The sequence below is a fragment of the Pteropus medius genome, unplaced genomic scaffold (assembly GCF_902729225.1).
Source record: "Pteropus medius unplaced genomic scaffold, Ma_sr-lr_union100, whole genome shotgun sequence".
Taxonomy (NCBI): domain Eukaryota; kingdom Metazoa; phylum Chordata; class Mammalia; order Chiroptera; family Pteropodidae; genus Pteropus; species Pteropus medius.
Window position 1 is genome coordinate 3,767,296 of NW_024348533.1, and position 21,522 is coordinate 3,788,817.

At 54.7% G+C, this 21,522-nt stretch overlaps 3 protein-coding genes across 17 annotated transcripts in view; all 3 read right to left on the minus strand.

The window, feature by feature from the left end:
* Positions 1-4,807: 4,807 nt before the first annotated feature.
* On the minus strand, positions 4,808-11,010 carry DOK3 (docking protein 3). 2 transcript variants are annotated; one of them, XM_039880128.1, is made up of 6 exons: positions 9,825-11,010; positions 9,061-9,162; positions 7,798-8,103; positions 6,020-6,119; positions 5,753-5,925; positions 4,808-5,673 (listed from the first exon to the last, which is right to left on the minus strand). In XM_039880128.1, exons 1-6 carry the CDS (start codon positions 9,825-9,827, stop codon positions 4,993-4,995), a joined length of 1,365 nt encoding a protein of 454 aa, XP_039736062.1. In that variant the 5' UTR covers positions 9,828-11,010; the 3' UTR covers positions 4,808-4,992. The 2 variants fall into 2 exon arrangements, with proteins under 2 accessions (XP_039736062.1, XP_039736060.1); XM_039880126.1 differs by having other exon boundaries at positions 9,061-9,365.
* Positions 11,010-16,334, minus strand: DDX41 (DEAD-box helicase 41). Of its 2 annotated transcripts, none has more exons than XM_039880125.1 (17): positions 16,232-16,334; positions 15,972-16,079; positions 15,540-15,699; positions 15,385-15,459; positions 15,198-15,258; positions 14,933-15,069; positions 14,482-14,554; positions 14,203-14,356; positions 13,989-14,125; positions 13,006-13,168; positions 12,735-12,866; positions 12,406-12,477; positions 12,185-12,281; positions 11,896-12,045; positions 11,734-11,805; positions 11,523-11,633; positions 11,010-11,365 (listed from the first exon to the last, which is right to left on the minus strand). In XM_039880125.1, exons 5-17 carry the CDS (start codon positions 15,251-15,253, stop codon positions 11,229-11,231), a joined length of 1,491 nt encoding a protein of 496 aa, XP_039736059.1. In that variant the 5' UTR covers positions 15,254-15,258; positions 15,385-15,459; positions 15,540-15,699; positions 15,972-16,079; positions 16,232-16,334; the 3' UTR covers positions 11,010-11,228. The 2 variants fall into 2 exon arrangements, with proteins under 2 accessions (XP_039736059.1, XP_039736058.1); XM_039880124.1 differs by having other exon boundaries at positions 16,162-16,241.
* A 2,246-nt stretch (positions 16,335-18,580) lies between these two features.
* Positions 18,581-21,522, minus strand: part of FAM193B (family with sequence similarity 193 member B) — a 30,533-nt gene continuing 27,591 nt past the window's right edge. For all 13 annotated transcript variants that reach the window (XM_039880114.1, XM_039880111.1, XM_039880110.1 and 10 more), the window contains 2 exons: positions 20,730-20,827; positions 18,581-18,955 (listed from right to left, as the gene is read on the minus strand). In XM_039880114.1, the coding sequence (XP_039736048.1) occupies positions 20,731-20,827 (97 nt within the window). In that variant the 3' untranslated portion in view covers positions 18,581-18,955; position 20,730. The remainder of the gene's footprint in view (positions 18,956-20,729; positions 20,828-21,522) is intronic.

Here is a 21,522-nt window from a genome sequence, read left to right on the forward strand (position 1 = left end):
TATCACATCAATGGTGCTTTCTCAGCTTTCCTCTGACTCTGCCTAGGAACAGCACTGGTCCAGTCACACTCCCTCATTCCCAGCCTCATGCCTCCTCTTGCACCACCGTTGCTCCTTAAACTCCTCCTTGGGAGACTCCTCATCTGCCTTCTAACTTGGCCCTTTTTCAGCTCTACACTCACTTTGAGACCCCATCTTGTTCTGTGGCTGGCTGGCTTGCTCTCTTTTCTTCCTTCCTTCCTTCCTTCCTTCCTTCCTTTTCCTTCCTTCCTTTCTTTCTCTTTCTCTCTCTCTCTCTTTCTTTCTTTCTTTTTTTCTTTCTTTCTTTATCCTGTGGCTTTCAATAACACCTATATGCCATGGACTTCCAAGTTATATGTCCAGCTCTGACCCCCAACACAAGAACTCAAGACTTGAATATACAACCACTTGTCCAACCCTTACTTGGATGTCATATCTCAAATAATCATGCCCCAATTTAAACCTGTGGTTTTCCCACCTCCTTAACTCCTTCCTCACCTCAGTAAATGGCACCACCATTTATCTGCCTAGTCCAGTAAAAACTATGAAGTTTTCTTTTTTTTCTCTTCTCTGTCATAGTCCAGATTCTGAAAATTCCACCTGTGGAATATATTCCACATCTGGCCACTACTGCCACCATTGTTGCTGCCACTCGTCTTGTGCCAGGACACCTTAACAGTCAAGAATCTTTTCCACATGGCAGCCAAAGTGATATTTTTTAAAGCAGAAATCATTATACCACATCACCCTCAGCTTTTAGCATTCTGGTAGGCTCACGCTGCACCTAAAATAAAACTAAAGTCCTTAAGATGCATATGACACTAATAAACTGGTTCCACCTTTCACCACTCTCCTCTCTCGCTCCACTCCAGCCACTCTGGCCTCCTCACTGTTCCTCCAACACGGTGAGCATATTCTTGCCTCAGGGTCTTTGCACTTGAGGCTCCTGCTTGAAACAGTGTTCCCCAGATATGTAAACAACAGGCTCTCTCACTTTGTTCAGGTCTCTGCTCAGATGTTGCCTCTGAGGGGCCTTCACTGATCATGCTTTTTAAAACAGCAGCCCCCTGACACCTCACTGGCATCCTTTATCCTGCTTTATTTTTCCCATGACACTTATTACCATCAACATTATGTTAAGATTTTGTTTCTTTATTATCCTTTGTTCCCATTAGAATGTTAGTCCCACGAGATCAGGGGCTTGTATGTCTCGTCCACCATTTTCCCAGTGGGAATGAAGGAAAGACTGAGAGAGTGAACGGCAAATGAGCAAAGGAAGAAGGGGTAGGCTGGGGTCCTGGCAGTCCTCCAGCCTAGAGGACCCCAGGGTCTGGTTTCTTGGGTCTGCGCAAGGCTCAGGCCTAGATGGAGCCCTGAGAGCTCCCTGCATAGGCAGCCCCTGCATAAGAACAGGCCCCAAGCTAGGTTACAGTGCCTCCTGGTGGCCAGGATGACTGTAGCTCCAGGGCAAATCCCCTAAAGCATCTGTTCCCACCCAGCTTTTTTGGCACCAGGGACCTGAGCTCCTATGAGATTCTAATGCCTGATGGTCTGAGGTGGAGCTGAGGCGGTGATGCTAGCTCTGGGAAGCGGTCGTAATACAGATGAAGCTTCGCTCACTTGCCAGCCGCTCACTTTCGGTTGTGTGGCCTGGTTCCTAACAGGCCACGGACCAGTACTGGTCTGCGGCTCCGGGGATGAGAACACTTGCCCTAAAGTCCTGGAAATTTCCAAACTCTTCCAGTCTATTTGGAACCTCACAGCAACTGCCATGAACAAAAAGGCTTAGATTTATAATAAATGAAAGCACACCCTATTGGGTACCTAGAGTTCTGGATCCCAGTTCTGGCTACGTCCTTGACTCTTTGAGTAACCTCCAGTGTGAACTGGGACTTGCTGAGCTGGTGGAGGGGTCCCTGCTGCAGCAACCCTGACTGGAAGCCTCCTGGTTTCACCTTGTTCTATGGCGGGCAGCCTGATCGCACATGGGAAGACATTACCATCAAGAGCATCCATAAATGGGGCCAAAATCTGCCTCCTTGTGGCTCCAACCTCCTTCCAGGCCTCGCCCTCCGTGGCCACAGACACCCTGGGAAAGCACTGTGCAGAGCTGCCTCCCCTTAACCCCCCTTCAGACATGATATTTGGAGATGAATCTTAGACCCCCAAAGCCTAACACTGTCATACTCTTAAATCCAGAGCCCGTGGGAGAGGTCTGAGTTGAAGATGTGCCTTTGGTCTGTGAGACGTGGAGACAGGATTGGCTCACTTAGGGCCATGGGTCTCAACCCTGGACACACACTGCAATCACTGGGGAATTGAAGAAATGGCCCTGCTGGATTGAAGCCCCAGCCCCTGGGTGTGGGCCTAGGCATGGGCAGTTTTTAAAGGCTCCCAGTTGATTCCGTGTGCAGCCAGGGTTGAACCATACTGTGTCTGAGGCCAAGAGTCCCAAGTGGAACTCGGGCAGAAGAGGCGAGAAACCAAGAAAGACAGTGTGTCATGTCAAGGAGAGATGTCAAGGAGAGATGTGTGCTACTGAGAAGTCAGAAGAGTCCAGGTCACAGAGGGAACCTGAGTTGCTTTGTTTTGGGGAACAGGGAGGTTGCTGATCTCCATAAGAGCAATGGAATGGCATAGTGAGTACAACTGGGAGACTGGAATTAGTGAAGGGAGAATGGAAGGTGACAAAGTGGAAATGAGAGTAATCAATGGCTCTTTTGAGGACTTTCTATGTGAAGAGGAACAGAGAAGTGGGGAGGTGCTGAAGGAGAATTTGAGGTCAAGGGAAGGTTTCTTTTAAAGATGTGACTTATGAACATGGTTCCATAGTGTAGCAGTTAGCACGTCTGCTTTACATGCAGAAGGTCCTGGGTTCGCGCCCCAGTGGAACCACGGTCCATGGTTTACGGCCATGCCACCCTGAATAAGCCCGATGTCTGATCTCGGAAGCTAAGCAGGGTCGGGCCTGGTTAGTACTTAGATGGTACTGTAGTACTGTAGGCATAAATAATAACAGTAAGAAAAATAAAATAAATAAAATAAAGATGTGACTTTACAGAGTTTGTTGATGTGGCTGGAAACGATGTAACAATGGAATTAATGGGTCGGGGAGAGAGGGGACAGCTCCGTTTGCCAAGCTAGCTGTGAGGAGGCGAGAGGAGCTGGGGTCAGTATGAATGTCTGGGAAACAGACACTACTTCCGATGTAGGTCAGGAAGGAGATACAGGAGCGCTTGCAGGTGAGGTGGAGGGAGGTGGAGGTTGTTCACTGAGGGTCACTATTTGATGGGATCTCTGCAAGGTGAGGATGGGCAGGGATGGAGCGGAGAAGGTATGAAGGTCTCGGGGAGGAGAAAAGCAGTGACTCTGAGATGCAAGATCTCTGGGCAGCATGGAGAGCCTGCCTGTGTGAGGTTTGAGATGGTACTAGTAAAAAGAACGCGATCAGCCCGGTTACGTGAATTTCTCTGGCCATGGGCAGCTGCCAGGCACAGAGGAGGGCTGGGTCTGCCCAAAGCAGGGGCTTTGCTGGACAAATAAGATAGAAAGAGAAAGGAGTGTGTGGGGGGTGACTGCATTGGTGGAGTGCAGAATCTAAGTGAGACAAGGACGGAACCGTGGACAGCAGCTGTGCAGACAGTGAGAAAAAGGTCAGTGTAGTTCCTGGCAGCTGGGGAGGCACCATATGTGCTACGCTAGAGAAAGGAGGCTGGAAGGAGAGGAGGAGGGGGCCAGAGGCAGTTGCTTGGAAATAAAATTGTGTCACTGTGAAGCGGCAATAGAGTGTCACTGTCATGAAGATGAGGTCCAGGATGTGCCAAGGGTGTGGGCAGCTGAGGCAGAGTTGTCGCCAAGGAGCCAGTAGATTAGGTCCTCATAGGTGTGATGCTTGTGTACATGGAGGCACCAGGGATAGTGACAGGAGTAGCATGAGGGGAGGACAGTAAGGCAAGCATTAAAGTCTTCATGAGACTTGCTTATCTCCCTGTGGGACTTAGGCTCCTTGAACCTGGCCATGTCCCCAAGGCAGGTGGTAAAACCGGCAGTAGAAATTGAATGAATGCATGCCCGGTGTGTAATTTGATCTTTAGCCTTGATAGTTGAGGAACCTGACACCAAGGGTTCCCCAGAGCATCTGCACAGCTATTTGTCTCAGCAGAGAGCAGGGGTTTTGGGTGCACAAGTCTTTGAAGTTTCTTCCACCTGCCCCTCCCCCCACCTCCTCCCTAGCTCAGGCTCCCGAGTCTGTAGTTTGGGGCCCAAATTCAGCCTCTGCACTGCTCCTACCCTGGTCTGATTGTCCTTTCAAGCTCATTGCAGGACCGTCAGGCATCTCACACTCAGCCACCAACTCCACATCAGGCCTTTAGAGCCTTTGTGTACACACTCTTCCCTTGGGCTCTGGACTACCATGACCACCCTTGGCCTGGAAAGCTCTGGGGCTCCCTGCCTGCCCAGTGCAGCTCTGCCTGCCCTTCACTCTCCATCCTTCCAGAGGGTGCCCTTCCCACAAATGAGCCTCACTCTTCCTCTGCCTGACTGTCCGACTCATTTCTGCTGCACATGGAGTCTTATTATCTTGCCTGCGTGCTGGAGTGGATTTGAGCCCACTGGTAGTAGAGATCAGGTCCAGGTCATCCATGTCCCTAGAACTCAGCAGAGGGCATTGCTGTTTGTTCCAACACATGTGCAGGAGGGTCTGTGTGCCTGTGCGAACCCCAAGTGCACTATCAGGAGCTGAAGTGAGGAGGTGCGGGCTATGGGCCACAAGGCAGGACCAAGAAGAGAGCTGGAGGCTTTATTCTCAGCAGACCTATACACTACACACTAGGGGGCCAGCAAGTCTCCTGAGGGGCCTCCTCAGGCCACCTGCTGGGTCCCCCAAAGGCCAGAGTGGATGCAGGGGTGTGTCCCCAGATGTCCATTGTTTGCCTGCCCTCTTGTCCCATGCTAAGGCACACCAGGTGCTCAGGGCCTATCGCAGGGGGCTGGGCCCTTCTTCCGCTCACGGCTCAGAAGTGTCACCAGCTTGGCCTTGAAGCCCGTATGAGTCCCAGGGCGGATGGAGCCCCCGGACTCTTCATCGTTGTCGCCCAGCTCCAGCTCCAGCAGCCGTCGGTACTGAGCCTCCAGGCTGGTGTCATGGGCCGGGCTGGGCCAGCCCAGGTCCTCGCTGTTGTGGTAGATGGGGCTGGCTGGGGGGCTACGGCTGCTGGGGCCCTCCTGTGCAGGGCCCCTGAGGTCGGGCGGTGCATGGCCAGCCTCCAACGCACACAGGTTCTCGTAGAGGTGCTCGGCGGTGCCTGGGGGCCCACTGGCCCGCTTGCACACAGCTGCGTACAGCCCGGACTCGGTGGGCAGAGGGGGCAGGCTCTGCGGCCCAGCCTCCGCCGGGTGCGCCCTCTGGGAGCTGGGTGGCTCGGGCCCTGGGGGTACCTCCCAAAGCTCCCCAGGAGGGTCCAAGGAGGGCAGGGAGGTGGCCCGTGGAAGGGGGCAGGGTCGGGGCCCCACCAGTTCAGGCAGCCGCTCCCGCTGGCGGGCAATGGCAGCAGCCACGATCCCACACAGGTCTCGGGCTCGGGGGCTGCTGAAGGCAAAGAGGCCCTCGCCTGAGTCACAGCGGCGGCCGGCTTCGAAGGAGAACACACCCTGGGCACAGGTGACATGGGTGGGTCAGCAGTCAAGAGGCCACCTGCTACCCCCACTCCCTGCCAGCCCAGCACCTCACCTTGTCAGAGCCGAACTTGCGCAGGAAGTGGTAGGGCCAGGTGTAGAGGGCCTGTGAGCTGGCAGGCTCGCTTAGCTTGATGGCATCTTGGCCCAGCAGCAGGACATAGGGCCCCTTCAGCTGGCAGCGGGCCGCAGCCTCGGTCCTCTGTGCCACCACTGGAAACTCCCCCACTGCAGGCAGAGGGCACAGCCATCATGGGTCTTCCAGAGGTCACAGTCCTGGATGTGGTGGCACTGAGGCTGCCCCTGCACCCCCCTGACTCACCTTCCTGCCAGGAGGAGTAGATGGAATTCTCCTCCATGGGAACCAGGCCCCGCTTGGGAGCTTCCGCCTCCCCTGGTCCGGAGGAGCTCTCCCCTGTACCCTGAGGAATGGGCCAAGGTCAGAGGTTAGAGTCATCTCCACTTCCTCCTGCATCTTTTTCATAGGGAAAGATATCCAGGATGCTGTGACAAGCAAGTGCACCAGTCCCAGCTCTGCGTCTGACAATACTCCATGACCCTGGGCACCCCTCTGAGCCTGTATCCCCTCTGCAATACCCCCTGCTTCCCCTGGAGCATGCTGAGAGCCATAAAGCAGAGGCACATAACAGGCCACCTTGCCCTAGTACTAGGCCAGGGACCAGGTCGACCCATGTGTCCCCCATAGCTTAGAGCAGTGAAGGGGCAGAAACTTCAGGGTTAGGACGAGTGAACTGTCCACTCACTCTTGCCCCAAGCCTCTGGCTCCACCTCACCCCTTCTCATCCCCTCTCATCTTTGGGGCTCTGACACTCAGCACCTCCACCAAGACCACTTTGGTCCAGGGTAGCACAGCCAGGGGCAAATGCAAGGGGTTCCTCACTGATCTCCTTGCTTCTGTTCATTTCCTTTTCTTTTCTTTTTTCTTTTTAATTTTTAAAATCAAAACAATTTTAAATTAAAAACATTTAAATACACAATAACAAATTCTACAATTTTAACCATTTTAAAGTATATTCAAAGTCACAAGGCTGTGCAACCTTCACCTTTATCTACTTCCAGAACTTTTCATCACTCCGCATCAAAACCGTACTCAGGCCCCACTCCCTGCTCCCCCCTGGGGGACGCCAGCCTGCTACCTGTCACTATGGAGACTACAGGTGGCATTTTGTGTCTGGCTTCTTCACTTAGCATAATGTTTTCGAGGTTCGTCACAGTGTAGCATGTGTCAGTGCTACGTTCCTTTTTGTAGTCAAGTAATATTCCATCGTATAAACAGATTACATTTGGTTTATCCATTATCAACTGACGGATATTGGGTTGTTTGTACCTTTAAGCTACCGGGAATACTGTTGCTCTGAATATTCTCATACAAGTTTTGTTTGAATATCTGTTTCAATTCTCTTGGGAATTGCTGGGTCATATAGTAACTCTGTGTTTCATGCTTTGAGGAACCAGACCCATTTCTTTTTGGTCCATCACAGACCCCATGAAGCTTAAAACTCTCTGTCTCTGACTCAACTCCCTGAAAGCTTCTCCTCTCACTCAGAATAAAACCCCAAACTCCACACGTGGCCCAAGGTGGTTTCAGCTGGCTCTCCCTGAACTCTCCCCATCCTGGACTCTCCCACTCCTTGCCTTCCAGCCACACTGCCTGCTCTCTGTCTCTTGAACACCCCAACCTTCCCCCCGCCTCAGGGCCTTTGCCTATACTGTTCCTTCTGTTCAGTACATTCCTCAGACCTCAGTATCTGGGATACTGTCTCCAGATGTTTGACTCGTGGGTTGTCCTTGAAGACTAAAGCTGGCTGTCCCTTCCTGAGAGGCCCTCCTGGGCCATCCTGCCTAACGTCCCCTGGTCCACTCCTGGTCCCACCCCAGCCTTTCATTTTCTCCATAGCACGTATGGCCATCTGAGATTTGTTCTGTGGCTTCTGGGCTATTTCCCAGGCTTGTAGGTACTTACTTGGCAGGTATTTGCTTAGTGACAGGATGTGAATGAGCATGGAATTAATAAGGTGGCAGTGAAACAGTCCCCCTGGGCCAGCCCCTAGAGGCCCTGCCCTCCCACCCTGTGCTCACCGGGAAGGCCAACTGGCAGATGGAGCCCATCCATGCCTGGCGATGCTGTGCAGCCAGCAGGTGGCTTCGCTCCGTGGTGGTGAGCAGGAAGGCGCCAGTGTCCCTGGGGCAGCTCTCACCATCAGCCGGCAGCACGGACACACAGTCAGCCAGGCGGATGACCCGACGCTCTCCCCGCCGGCCAGGACCTGCAGACCTGTCACTCGCTGGTCCCAGGCCACCATCCCGGACCTCCCAGCTCTCCAGCCGTGCCACACCTGATGGGCCTCCTGCATACAGCAGACCCCACACCTTCCGCCAGGATTTCTGGGGAAGATGAAGACTGAGGTGAAGACCTTCCCTGCAGCTCAGCTCAGGACAAGCTGCTCAGCAAATGCTCCTGGCCACTCAGGCTGGCCTCTGCCTCTCCTGGGTCCTCAGGGCCTCAGAGAAAGAGGCCTTGCCACAGCCGGCTGGCCCCACAGGTGAAAGAGTCTATGCTTAGGGTCAGTCAGCCCTAGGTTCAAATCTGCCCCCTTGCTTTCCTAATCGGTACCCCCATAAACACTAGTGTCTTTGTCTCACAAAAGGCCATGAAAAGGAGAGGTTGAGGCTTCTACTGGATTATGTATGTAAAGTATCTAGAGACTGGAACAGTCCACCTGACTCTGCTGTTATGCTGGTGCCCCTCCCCCTCCCAAAAAAAGTCACTTGGGCCACGGGACAAGGAAGGGTGGGAGGGAGACCTCACTTTCATGATGGCAAGGAAGGAAACATGCAAATAGTGTCAAGCAAAGGAAACAGACCGTTTATCTGCCTGGGCAGCAGCTGCAGCTGAGCTGCGGGGGGTGTAGGGCCTGCTGCCTGAGGAGAGGTGAACCCCACAATATGTCCCATGACAGGCTGGGAGGAGCCGAGCCTTCTTCTGCAGGGTGGGGCTCCTCCTCTGGGGGCTCCTCCGGTTCAGCCCCCAGACCTTTGGAAGGTAGAAGGCTGTTGGATCAGCCAGCCTCCCACATTTGCCCTGCCTCAAGGTGTGGGTTCTTAGACCCTCCTGTCTCTTGGCTCCTCCATCTGTAAATGGGGCAGGGTCTCGCCAAGGCCCACTCAGGTTTTCAGCCCACCCTCTCAGGCTGAGGACAAGGCTCCGTCTCACCCTCCCACCTGGGTTGGATCCCCCACTACCAATCCCATCCCCATTCTCCCAGGTCCGGGTGGGCTATCTGAGGCTGGGACGTAGGCCCACCGATCATCTTAGGCAGCTGCCTGGCAGCAGGTCCCCACCTTGCCGAATTTGACGTGCTGCTGGTAGAGAATGCCATCCTTGACGGGGGTCTCCAGAGGTTCCATGGCTGCAGTGGGCCCCAGGGCCACCACTCTGAGGGCCTGAGGAGACTGGTGACAGGCTGAGGGGAACTCACACTTCCCCTTCTGGCCACTTCCCCTCCCTCTGTCCAGAGAGGCAGCTGCATGGCTGGGGGAGGGGTGCCCCGTCTTCAGTGAAGGAGTTAGAATACGGGCGGGGGCATCAGATATTTCTTCCTCAGGGATCCTGCTGGTCAAAGTGCCTGGCAGGGGCCTCGGACCACCTGAGGACAAACGACCCATGCCTGTGCCTGAGTCAGCTGGATGTGAGTGTCTGACCCCCAGGCTGGCTCCCTAGTAGTAGGCTCTGACCCCTCCCCTGTCCCCTTCAGGGGCCAGTTGTGCACCCTGGGGCCTCCTCTGACCCTTCCCCAGGACCTTCTCTAGCAAGGCCTGCGAACTCCTTGCTTTCCCATTCAGAACCCCGGCGAGTTGCCTGGTCTTTATCTCGTAATATTTCTAATATTCACTCTCTCTATCTTCACCGACTCCATCCACTGCCAGCCTGCATCTCTCTCCTTTGAACCACCGCCCTACCTGGACCCACCTCTCTCTCCCCTTTTTAAATGTCTCCTGGCTCCCCACTGCCCTAGAGTCCAGCCTGGGCTCCTCAGCCCAGCAGTCAAGGTGTCTTGTCCTGGGCTCACCTCTCCCCAGCCCAGCCCCTCCAGAGCCCCCCTCACCATTGTGCTCCTGTGGGTGCAGTCCTTTTCCTCTGGGAGGCCTCCCCTGACCACTCATGCTGTCTGAGAGAACAAAGACCCCAGCAGTGTGCCCTAGTCCTCACTGTGCAGCCCTGGCCACGTTGAGTGCAGGGGGAATGCCCCCACTGGGTCCCTGGAGAGTTCGCATGCTCTTTTTTAAGCTTTGCTTCTTGTTGGGAACCTGTTTTTTTGTGCCTTGCCTTGCTGGAGGTATTGGGGCTGTGTGTGTGGATCTAATTCAAGGGACAGCCTCATGTCATTCATTCAATGCCACCCCTGAGAAGGATTGTGTAAACAGGCTGAGGAATATAGTTTGGGGGTCATATATGGGGTGTGTCGTTTCTTGGGCAGAAATCTTTTCCAAGGGCCTCCTGCACCCAGCGTTGTGTCCATTGTGGCCGGGCAGCCCCAAGCTCCAGCCCCACATACCAAGCCCTCTGCATTCTTACTGCCATTTCAATGATGAGGAAATTGAGGCTCAGAAACATTAAGTAACTTGCCCAAGGCCACACACCAAGTGACAAACATGGCTTGAGCAACTGTCGTCCTCCTGGGATAAGCATGTACATGAAATGCTGGGCACAGAGAAGCCGCCATAAGTGCTGGTCCTCTGCCTACCCCTTGCCAGATATTAAAATCCTGGTCTACTTGCCAACACTGTCATGACTGCTGCCTATGTTTAAGTCTGATCTCTCTCTGCCACTCAACCTCTGAGCTGCCCAGCAGAGAGCTGGGCACAGAGCATGCCAGAGTGCTCATGGCCTGAGTGGCAGTCTTGTGGTACCTGCCGCTTCTCAGCAAATAGAGTGAAGAGTTCCCTACTGAAGGGCTGCATAGACTGCCAAGTGGGCAGGGGGCGTGAGGCAGGAAGTCACCTCCCATGGGGCCCTGGGAAAAGCCCCGAGCTTCACACAACTGATAAGAAGAGCGGGGCTGGGGCAGGGATGGGAGATTATGACAGCCAGAGACCCAATGTGGTATACCAATGTAGTCCCTCTCAGTCACAAATTCAGCCGGCCCAAAGGGAGCCCCAGCTAGGCTGTTCCTTCTATAACTGAAGTGGTGGAGACACCCAGGCTCCACCTCAGAAGGGCTCTGGAGGTCAGTGGGTGAGGGTCTGGAAGGCAGGGGGCAGACAAAGTGAAATGCAGAGGCAAGTCTGGGGCGGAGACCACAGAGGCTTGTGCTTTAATGGCAGCTGAGGTAAAGGGGAGCAAAAATAGTAATTCTGGGGGTATAGGGAGCAGGCAGCCAGGCACGGCCTGGCCCAGCCCAGGCCAGCTGGGCCGAGGATGCTGATTTCTTGTCCAGGGAATGGTGTGTGGGGGGCGACCAGAACCCAGGGACTGAGGTCTCTCGGAGAGGAGGAGGGACAACAGGCAGCTAGAAGTCCATGGAGCTGTGAGCCAGGTAGTCTTTGCGGCCAATGTTGCTGACCTGCTTGGTTTGCATGGCCTCGAGTTTGGGGCAGTCGGTGATCCGATGGCCCAGGCCCCCGCAGAAGGCACAGCCGCGTTCTCCTGGGGACATGGGGCATAAGGGAAGAGGGGTCAGTATGGTGACAGGGCCAGACTCCATGCTCCAGGCCTCCCCAGTCCACTGATGTGCAGGGTGGACTTGTTTTACAGTATTCTGTCATGACCCGCTCTGGACTAGTGTCTCCTGCTCTACAGTCACCTCCGATGTCCAGCATGGACTCGTCCCCGCAATGTAGTACTTGCAGCACAGGTGGCACCTTCTGCTTGGCCTCCAACAGTAGGGCTTTGAGGTCCATCAGCACCGACTCATCTGTTGGGGCAGTGGGGATCATTAGGTCCAACCCCAGGCCTTGTAACCAGGACCTGGAGGACCTAGGAGACAGCTGAGGTGTCCCTGGTAATAGACTCACCACAGGCCTTGTTGATGAAAGTGGTGGCGATGCCTGTGTTTCCTGAGCGCCCAGTACGGCCAATTCTGTGCACTGCAGAGAGAGAGAACAGCCCCTGACCCACTGCCCAGGGCTGGGGCCTAGCCTGCACCCTGATCCGCAAAGCTCCTCCCAAGCTCCTACCATAGTTCTCGATCTCCTCAGGCATGTCGTAATTGATGACATGCTGGATGGCAGGGAAGTCCAGGCCCTTGGAGGCTACGTCTGTGGCCACTAGGACATCCTTCTTCCCCTCCCGGAATGCCTCGATGGCCTTGGTCCGTTCCTCCTGGTCTGGGGAGGGTCAGGCAGGAGCTGTTAGAGTGACAGCAGGAGTCTGGGGAGTAGTAACAAGCCAGCCAGGTAGGAAAACGGGTTAGGTGAGGGGCTGCAATGGCGGCAGGATCTATGCCTACACATGTGCTACCCTGACCTTTGCCACCATGAATGGCCACAGCCTCGACCCCCTTGAGCAGCAGATACTCGTGGATGGCATCCACATCTGCCTTCTTCTCTGCAAAGATGAGCACCTGTCAGGGAAGGCCAAATCTAGTCATGGGGGCTGCCTCTGCCCGGATGGCCCCAGCACTCCCCAGTGTGCCACCACTACTGCCCTCTCCCCTGGTCTGGGCTAGCCGGCTTGGCTGCACTCACGGGCGGCGGGGTCTTTTGCAGGCACTCGAGCAGGTACACCATCTTGGCCTCCTCCTTTACATATTCCACCTCCTGCCATCAGAGGGACCAGATCAGGTGATTCTGAGAGCAGGTTCACCAGTCATGGCCCTGACACAGAGGTGAGACCCCCTAATCCTGGCTGGGAGGTGACCAGCAGCCTTTTGCCACCAAGAGCTGGGCACCTTAAGAATGTTTCCTGCTAAAGGCCAGGGCTTTGAATGAAAGCCTGGTGTTCCAATCAGCTTCAGGGGAGCCTTGCCAGACCCAGCCCTCACAGGTGAGACTGTTCACCAGGGGGACTTGCCTACCTGGATGACGTCCAGGCTGGCGGCCCCGGCGCGCCCCACGTTGATGGTGACAGGCTTTACCAGGGCACTCTTGGCAAAGTTCTGTATCTTCTTAGGCATGGTGGCACTGAAGAGTAGGGTCTGCCGTTGGCCCTGTAGAAGAGGAGGGCTGGGGCTGAGGGCATGTGGGAGCTGGGGAGGCTGGGACAGTGAGTGGGCACCACAGGGCCTCAGGGACCTCCACAGTTGATAAAGGGTGGCAGGAGTGCCCTAGCCAGGCACAGTTGGGCACCTTGAAGTAGGAGAAGATGGTGCGGATGTCACCCTCGAAGCCCATGTCGATCATGCGGTCAGCCTCGTCCAGAGCCAGGTAGCGACAGATGTCTAGGCTGACCATCTTCTTTTGCAGCAGATCCATCAGGCGCCCAGGGGTGGCAACCATCATGTGCACACCACTAGGGACCAAGGAGAGACCTTGAGATCAGGGCCACGTGCTCAGCCCAACAAGGCACTGTGCCTTGTTCTACCCTCTGGCCACCTTCCTGATTCTCCTCACACGCTCTCTCCTCATCGCGCCCACCACCTTGCCCTATGTATAGCACATATCTCTCCTGGAGAGAGCTACACTCATCTTGACCAACGATGGAGAGGTCTCCCTAGCCATGTGGTCACCTCTGCCTGGCAAACCCTTTTCCCTTCTTCCAGGTCACTCCTGTCATCCCCAGGAGGGGGCTATCCTGAACCTCCTGTGCTTCCCTAGCTCACTCTGTAGGCCTTAATGGGCTCACTTTCTTGGTACGCTGAATTCAACTATTCCTCATCTGCATCTTCCCTGAGGTTAAGAATGCCTATCAAACAGGCGCTGAGGCTACTCTGTGACCCCAGATGGCTAGTGGTATCTGCTGGGGACAGCACTGTGTGGCAAGGGCACAGGTCCAGCCCTGCCCCAGTGCCTCAGCCTCTTTGCTGGACTACACACTGAACTACCCTGGCCTTCGTGGACACCCTGGGTCCCCTATCTCTGTGCCTTCTGCCTGGAATGCCCTAACCCCGACCTCCCAAATGCCCCCATTCCATCTGCTGTGCCCCTACAGTCCCTTACCACATTCCTCTCTCTGTCCTACCCCAACCTATCTCCCCATTAGACTAGGGATCTTCAAGGGCTGGGCTTACAGGAAGCTTCTGCAAGGAACTGCGAAGTAGCTAAAACGAAGGGTCCTGCAGCTCATCTAGGGGCTTTGAGGGAGGCCCAAGGGAGGGGGTGCCTATGCTCACTGCCGGATGGTCTCCATCTGCTCTTTGACAGACATGCCCCCAATGCAGAGTGCGCAGCGCAGGAGTGGCGAGCTGTCTTCCTGTAGCAAACGACAGTAATACTCCAGGATGCTGTGGGTTTGCCGGGCCAGCTCTCGCTGCAGGTACAGGGGCAGGGGTTGGTACCAGAAGGCAGTCTCACTGGTGCCCTGCCCACCAGGCCAGCCTATCTTACCGAGGGGCAGATAATGAGTCCATAGGGCCCTTCGCGCTTAGAGAAAGGTAACCTCTTCTCCTGTTCCAGGCAGAACATGATAACCGGCAAAGTGAACACCAGCGTTTTGCCTGAACCCGTGAAAGCAATGCCTATCATGTCACGGCCAGATAGACTGTTGGGAGAGGACAGGTATGAGAGTCAGGTTCAGTAGAATATGGGGACTGCTTCTCCCAAAGGACATCTAGCGACTGCTCCTGCCGTCATTGCCCTCCTCAGGGCCCCCAGGTCCATACTCACATGGTAGGGATGCCCTGGATTTGAATTGGTGTTGGGTGGTGGATGCCTTTCTTCTTCAGGCCTCTCAGGATGGCTGTGGAAAACAACTCTGGCGTCATCCTTGTGTCTCACAGGTACTTTATCAGGCCCCACGGCCTATAAAATTGGTACCATCCTCCCCAAGTTACAGATGATGAAACTAAGGCCCAGAAGGAGACAGTGAGACTTGCTCAAGGCCCCTAGGCTACATGGAGGCACCTAGGCCTGTCTAAGGGCAACATCACTTATCCACTAAATGTCTCTAATGACAGAAACAGTGAATACATACAGCTGGGACACCTGAAAAAGGAGTCCAAAAAAAACTTTCCTCAATCCCTCCATCCCCACTGGCTTGCTGCAGCTGCTGAGCTCAGACACAACTTCGCAGATGTTTGACTGACAAAATGTGGTACCTCTCCCAGATCCCAGGTACCTGCAGGAAATTTCATTTCCTTGAAGCTTTTGATGGGTGGCGGGATACCATCTCCTTCCACCAGGATGTGGTACTTCTTCCGTACCCGCTCATGCCGCTCTTCGGACATGTTCAGGACATAACAGGGTGGTGTCCAACTGTGAGTGAGTAATCAGAGTCAAAAGAGTCCCTGGGCATAGCTGGCTTTGGGGTGTCTCTGCCAGTCTGAGTCACATCCCATCCCAAGTTAAGGGTGACCGCCTTTCCGCACACTGGAAAAAAGTACCTGGTTTTGATTGGATCGTCGTATGTGATTCCCTTGGCCATTTCCTTCACTGACATCAAGGCTGAGAAGAAAGGTGTGGCTCAGGGCTGGCTTTCGCTTCCCAGAGACCAGGCTCCTTGAGATATAACATGCCTGGGGGGCGGGGATCACAGCCCACCTCCTCCCTGCCCCGGCTACAACCATATACCTCGGCCCTCCGCCACACTCTCCAGGATCTTCTCCTCTTCCTTCAACTGCTTCTCCTTGGCAGACTCCTTGCGGGCTGAGAAAAACAAGCAGCCGATGTTACGGTGACACCAAAGCAGTGTGCTGAGCCGAATCTCCTGCTGCTGCTGAGCCCACCTTCCGCCTTCTCTTTGAGGTGCTGGTGCTGATCCAGGAGGCTCACGTTGGACTGAGGGCCCAGCGGGATGTCGTCCTCATCTCCCCGGGGCTCACTGCCGCTGTCCTGCTGCTCCTCCTCTGCTGCTCCCTTGCGCCTGCGCTGCAGCAGCTTCTGGAGCTGAGGTTCCACCAGCGCCCCTCAGAGCCAAGCCCAACACAGAGTGGGGCATCGGGCCCAGAGGCTGCGTCAGGATCCTGGCTTTTGGAAGAGGGTCCTGTGCCCCAGGGGCCGAGCTGCCCTACCTCTCAGACCAGGCCGCCAGGCCCTCGTGTGCCTGGAAGCCACGCTCCCGTGTACTGATGCCTCAACCCGCAGATCAGGGTCACCCCCCATCCCACTGAAAATCCCCTATCACCGCCCTCATTTCTTCCCCGATCCGGGGCCCTCACCAGCAGCTGTCGGCGCTGCCGCAACGGTACGTAGGGCACGTAGTCCTCGTCTTCATCCTCCGCCTCGGAGCGGCTTCCTACAGCAGTCGCCTCGTCAGTGCGAGCCCGCTGCAGAGACACACAGGTCATGCCCGAATTCCCCCGCCTTCATGCGGCTCGCCAACCGCAAAGACTCCAACCTCGCTCCCACCTTCCGCTCGGGTTCCGACTCCTCCATCCTTTGATGCACGCATGCGCGCCACGGCAAAACCCCGCCTCACCTGAGTGAAATCCAATCAAATGTGAAGAAGCGGGCGTCGGCGCCTAGCAACGAAATCCGAGTGCCGGATCGCGCCGAGGGACAAACTTTCTCCTAAGCCGCGGTCCTGCGGTTTGGTGTCAATGCCGCGGTCCTGCGGTTTGGTGTCAATGCCGCGTGTGGTTATGCAACTGTTGCCGGGGCTAAGGGCGAAAGCGGCGGGCAAAGTATTGTGGGATGCTGGAGGATTTGGAACATGAGCTAAGGGCTCAAACCAAACCTGGGTGGTGCGAGAGGCGCCCCAAACGAAGACCGAGGATCCCGCCAGCTGCCCAGAGCATGACACCAGCATGACGTAACCCGGCGCGCCCCGCCTGCGGACATTGCGCCCTCTGGTGGTCGGAAAGCTCAGGGACAGGGCCGGCTGTGACCCCGCCTCGCCGCGGCGGAAGGGTGAAGCTGGCGAAATAAATGACTCAGGCACTGCTATTCTGACTGGTGTCCTCACCTGTGTGACAACACCTATGTTCAGAGTGGTGAGGGGTAAATAAAATACTGATGACGGTGGTTTTTAACTGAGGACCTATACATACGTGTGTAACCGATTGTTATTGTAAATGCTGTAATAGAGCTCAGAGTGCCTCGCTGCCTGGGGAACCACGGGTGGCTTCGAGGAGACACTGGATCTGAGCTTCCAGGGAAGTGTGGAATCTCAGAGCAGGGAGTGGAAAGTTAGAAAGACTTCTTGATAGAGGGTCCTGCAGGAATGGTCTGGCCACATGCAGGTGCACAGGTTCCCAAGTAATAAAGAGATCACTTGACCCATGTAGTGTGGGGGTAGCCAGAGCAAGGGTCGGTGAAGTAGATTGGGCCGACTATGCAGAGCCTTGTCAGAGAGGAGTGATGGGTCAGTGCTATCCTTTCCTTTTTCATATGTTTAATATGTGTGCTGGGTACTGTGTAGTGCTGAAGTAGATAAAGATGAGCAAGACACAAACCTGGTTTGTGAGATTACAGGCTAGTTGAGGAGCCAGAAATATAGATAACCAGTCTTGAGGTTAAAGAGAAGTATCAAAAGACAGACAAGACAAGGCAGCACTACCTGATCCTCTTAGTAAAAGTGGCCTCTCAACTGAGATGTGAAGGATAAGCAGGAATTCATGAAGGAACCATAATCTGGGATTAGAGAAGTCCGGAGTCGGGAGAGAGGGGGCCAAGCCTAGCTAGAAACTGAGCTGTAGGTGTGTCTGGAGTCAATGCTGGAAGCAGGGGCCAGGCAGGGAGGGCCCTGAATGCCACTCACAGAAGTCCTCTGTAAAAAAAGAGGCTGCTTGAATCAGACCTGCAATTTCCAAATGATGCAGAATTTTAGATAGCTGTGCCAATTCAGCTGCAGGGCAGCTGCCTGGAGCAAGAGTTGGAGGGTGAGAGGAACACAGGTAATAAATACACAGACAAAGGGTCCACAGGAGAGTGTCCACAGTTCCTTGGGGACTGTGAAAAGACAGGCTCCAGGATTCATGAGCCTGTGGGCAATACTATTTCACTTTGGAAGAGGAAGCTGGCATTGACTGCCAGCCCATGGCGTGGAGGAGAGGGAGGAGGGAGCGTTTTCTGATCCTGCTCTTAGTGACTGGCCATTGCCTCCATTGTTCTCCACATGAGCTCAAGTTAAGAGTTGGTTTTAGTGGAGAAAACAACATTGGGGGCAAGGAGTTGGGCCAAACATGCATGTGAGGCATTTTTAGAAACCTATCATATTAAAATCTGAATTTGCAAAGCAGGGAGGAGGAAGAGGTAGTTTGCTTTACTTTATGGAAGGGTTATCCTCTTAACTCTCAAGTACTTAAGCTATATGTCTCATCCCCATTGGAAAGTCAGATCCAATTTATAAAAACTGCATTTACCCGCCACATCCCCTGACAACCCCACACACCCAGGCTACAGGTGCACAGTCCATAAAGGCCTCAAGCGTTCCCCAGGCCCCTTCTCATGTCAGCTGCCCAGAGACCAAGTCCCATCCCTCCAACTCACCCCTCTTGCAGAAAGGGAAACAGACATAGCATGGGGAAGGGGCTGTTTCCCTCCCAACAAGAGAAGGGGCAGAGGTTACAGTTATCCAGGCCTGTGCTCTAACCCTAGTCAGCTAGACCCAGCTCCCTCAAATCACTTTTCTATCTTAGCTTTAGTTTCCTCGACTATAAAATGCGACCAGTCCCACATAGAACTGGTGCAAAAATTAAGAGGAAACAATGACAAACCATTAACAGGCAGTATGTGTTTAACAAGGTTGGTGACTAAGGTAGACCCCATGCTTCTGATTACATCGCTCACCTGGCTCTGACCCAGCCCACACAGGAAACACACCAACTCTGTGTCCAAATGTTGCTTTATCTTTCGCAGGAAAGATCTTCACAGTATCAAAAGTAAAGAATTAAAAAAAATAAAACAAAAACAAAAAACCAAACAGAGAGCAGTGTTGGGCCAGCAGTACCGTCATCCCCCGGCCCACAGGCCAGCCCAGCCCCCAGGCTCTGAGTGTGGAGGCTGCGTAGCACCAGGAGGCGGCTCTGTGGCGGTCCTGAGGGGCCCCAGATCGGCATGGCATCCATTCAGCTTTTGGTCAGTCTGGGATGGTGGGGAGCTGGGAGGGTCTTCGGCAGGTGAGTAGGGATGTGGAGGAGGAAGAAACTGTAGACCTTCAGCTGGCAGTTGGACACCCTGAAGAAGCTGGACCTGGCAGCGGCTGAGAAAACAGAAGAGCATGGCCATGAAGTGAGCACGGCCTTCCCAGGCCGCCTCTGGGTCTCCCTGCGTCTCTGTGAAGGTAGGAATGGCAGTCTTCTACTTTTGCTCCCTGTACCAAAAACACTGAACAGACTTCCTCCATCACCTCCAACAGACACTTCCAGGAAACAGCTCAGTCCCGTTCTTCTGTCAATAGCATCCTAGATCTCAAGGCATGTGGGACCATCCCTAAGAAGCTCACGGGCCCCTGAAGCAGTATATCCTCACCCAGGCCAGGGTAGAGGAAGAGCCCAGCCTCTGGCACATGTCTTCCTGGTGACAGGCTGTGGAGAGGCCAGCCCTGTGCTCAGACTCTTGCCTCAGGCTCCAGGTACACAGCCCAGGCTGGATCTGTTTTCTCTCATACTTGGGACTCTGCTCTTAGGACAGTAGAGAAGATCAAGGAGCTTTGGGGAGGGAACAGCTCTGTCTTGGGAAAGAGGTCAGCCAAAGAGTGGCAGGAGATGGCTGATGATGGGGGCACTAGGCCTGCAGGAGGTGCACCTCTTTTTCCCTCACAAGGAGAAGCAGATGGAAGTGCTTGGGGTACCCAATCATTCCTGGTTCTGGTGGAGGTGGAGAAGAGAAGCAGGAGGGCACCTTGACCCAAGCGGCAGCTCTTGGGAGTGTGGACATCTCAGTTTGGCAAAGGATCAGGGAGCCCAGTCCCTCAGAGCAATGGGTTTGAGGCCAGTCTGAAGCCATTTCTGACTCTGGTGACAGGCAGCCCAGCCCCGAAGGCTGCCCCTAAGGAGCTAAGGCCAGCATCAAAGGAGGGGAATCCTGACCCAGAGGGACAGGGAGGCTTAGCCAAGGATCCAGGAAGTCTGCCTCCTTGGCCCAGGGAGGGGGGAGGGGGACAGTGAGGACACCCTCTTGGGGTGTCTGTGGATTCAGCTTCCCCTCTCCTCACTGGTCCCAGCCTGCCCTAGGGCAGCTATGTGGTTGCCAGAAAGGCCTAATCCCAGAGACACAGGGCTGAGATCTGGCACTGCACCTCCATCGGGCCCCAAGCCCAGCACCAGAGCTGGCCTGCCAGCTACCCTTCTTCCTCTATACTATGGTCCTCAGCCCATCGCCTTCTCCATTCTTCTGTTCTCAGTCCAGATCATCATCTGACAGGTCAACATTTCAGACAACACGACCTGTGCAGGTGGCCAGAAGGGGAGGTCACAGCTGAGCTAGTGGCCAGGCCTCTTCTTCCAGGAGGCAGCACCGCTATTCATTTCCTTATGGAACCTACTCTGTTTAAGGAGAGTGTCCCCCAACTCTGCTAGGCCTAAGTGACCTCCAAGGCCTTGGTCTAGCTTGGCTGTCCATGCTGATCCCTTGGGGCTGGCCCTGGTAGCCTGCATGGAGGAGCCAGGCTCAGCAGAGATTCAACCCTGAGGCTGATAATGTCAGGGGTGTGGGTAGCCCTCTGGGCCCACTGGGCACTTGGGGAGGCAGCTGGCAGCGGAAGTGGAGGTCTGATGGAGATACCCCAGCGGGTGGCAATGCAGGAAGGGGCAAGAGGGCCTGGCCCAGAGGGGAGAGATAAACGGCCTAGGGATAAATGGCCTCAGGAAGAGAAGAGATGGGGCTTGTTCCTTCAGACAGCATAGCCTGCTGGGTTGTCACTGTGGAGATGTGACAGGGGGCAGGGCTGCCAAGCCTCAGCTCAACTCTCTGTGCCTCAGAGCACAGGAGCTAGCAGGGAGGGAATGAACATAACACTTGGGGGTCTCTTATACCTCACTGAGCTGTGCTGGGAGCAGTTTTCTTGAGGCTGAAATTGGTCCAATTCACAGCAACTTTCTGACGTGTTTGCTTTGCAGAATCCAAACAGAACCTGTCAGGTTTGGGGAAGGGAGTACACAGGAGAAGCACAATCAGAGATCCCTCTTGCTTCCTGGACCCCTCTCTTAGACCCATGTGTCCTGATCACTAAAGAAGCCAAGTCAACTGTGTGCAACCCCACCAGCTCCTGGGTGTTGGGGTCTAGCAGGTAAGGGAGCTGTGCTAGCTGCGGGGGCTTCCTGGCCAAAGCACTCACAAGCCCAGGGGTGTATGAAGACAGTGACACTGTCTTGGGATTCAGCCCCCTTCTTACCCTGTATTTCCCTCTAGCTATACTGGGCCCCCTACTGTTCCAAGAACGATATGTTTCTTTCACCCTTACACCTTTATACGTGCCGACTCCACTGTCATGAATACCCTTTTGGTTTTGCCTGGCCCACTCATTCTTAATCAAATTTTGGCCTGGTCACCAACTCTTCTGGGAGGGCTTCCCGAGCTGCCCCCACTCCAGCTTGCTCTGCAGTCCCTTTTCCAGGCCCAGCCCTCACTCCCTTAATAGTACTAGACTGGAAGTCTATGCTCTCTCCTCATCTGGACTGTCCGGTTTGCTTCTGCCCCAGAGCTCAGTCCAGGCAGAGCAGAGGAAGTACAAGTGAATAAACAAAGTGAATGAGACTGGAAAAAGCCCTGGTTCTTGGGATCTGATATGCCTCCTTCGCCTGGTCCCTTGCACCCTCCCACATGCCC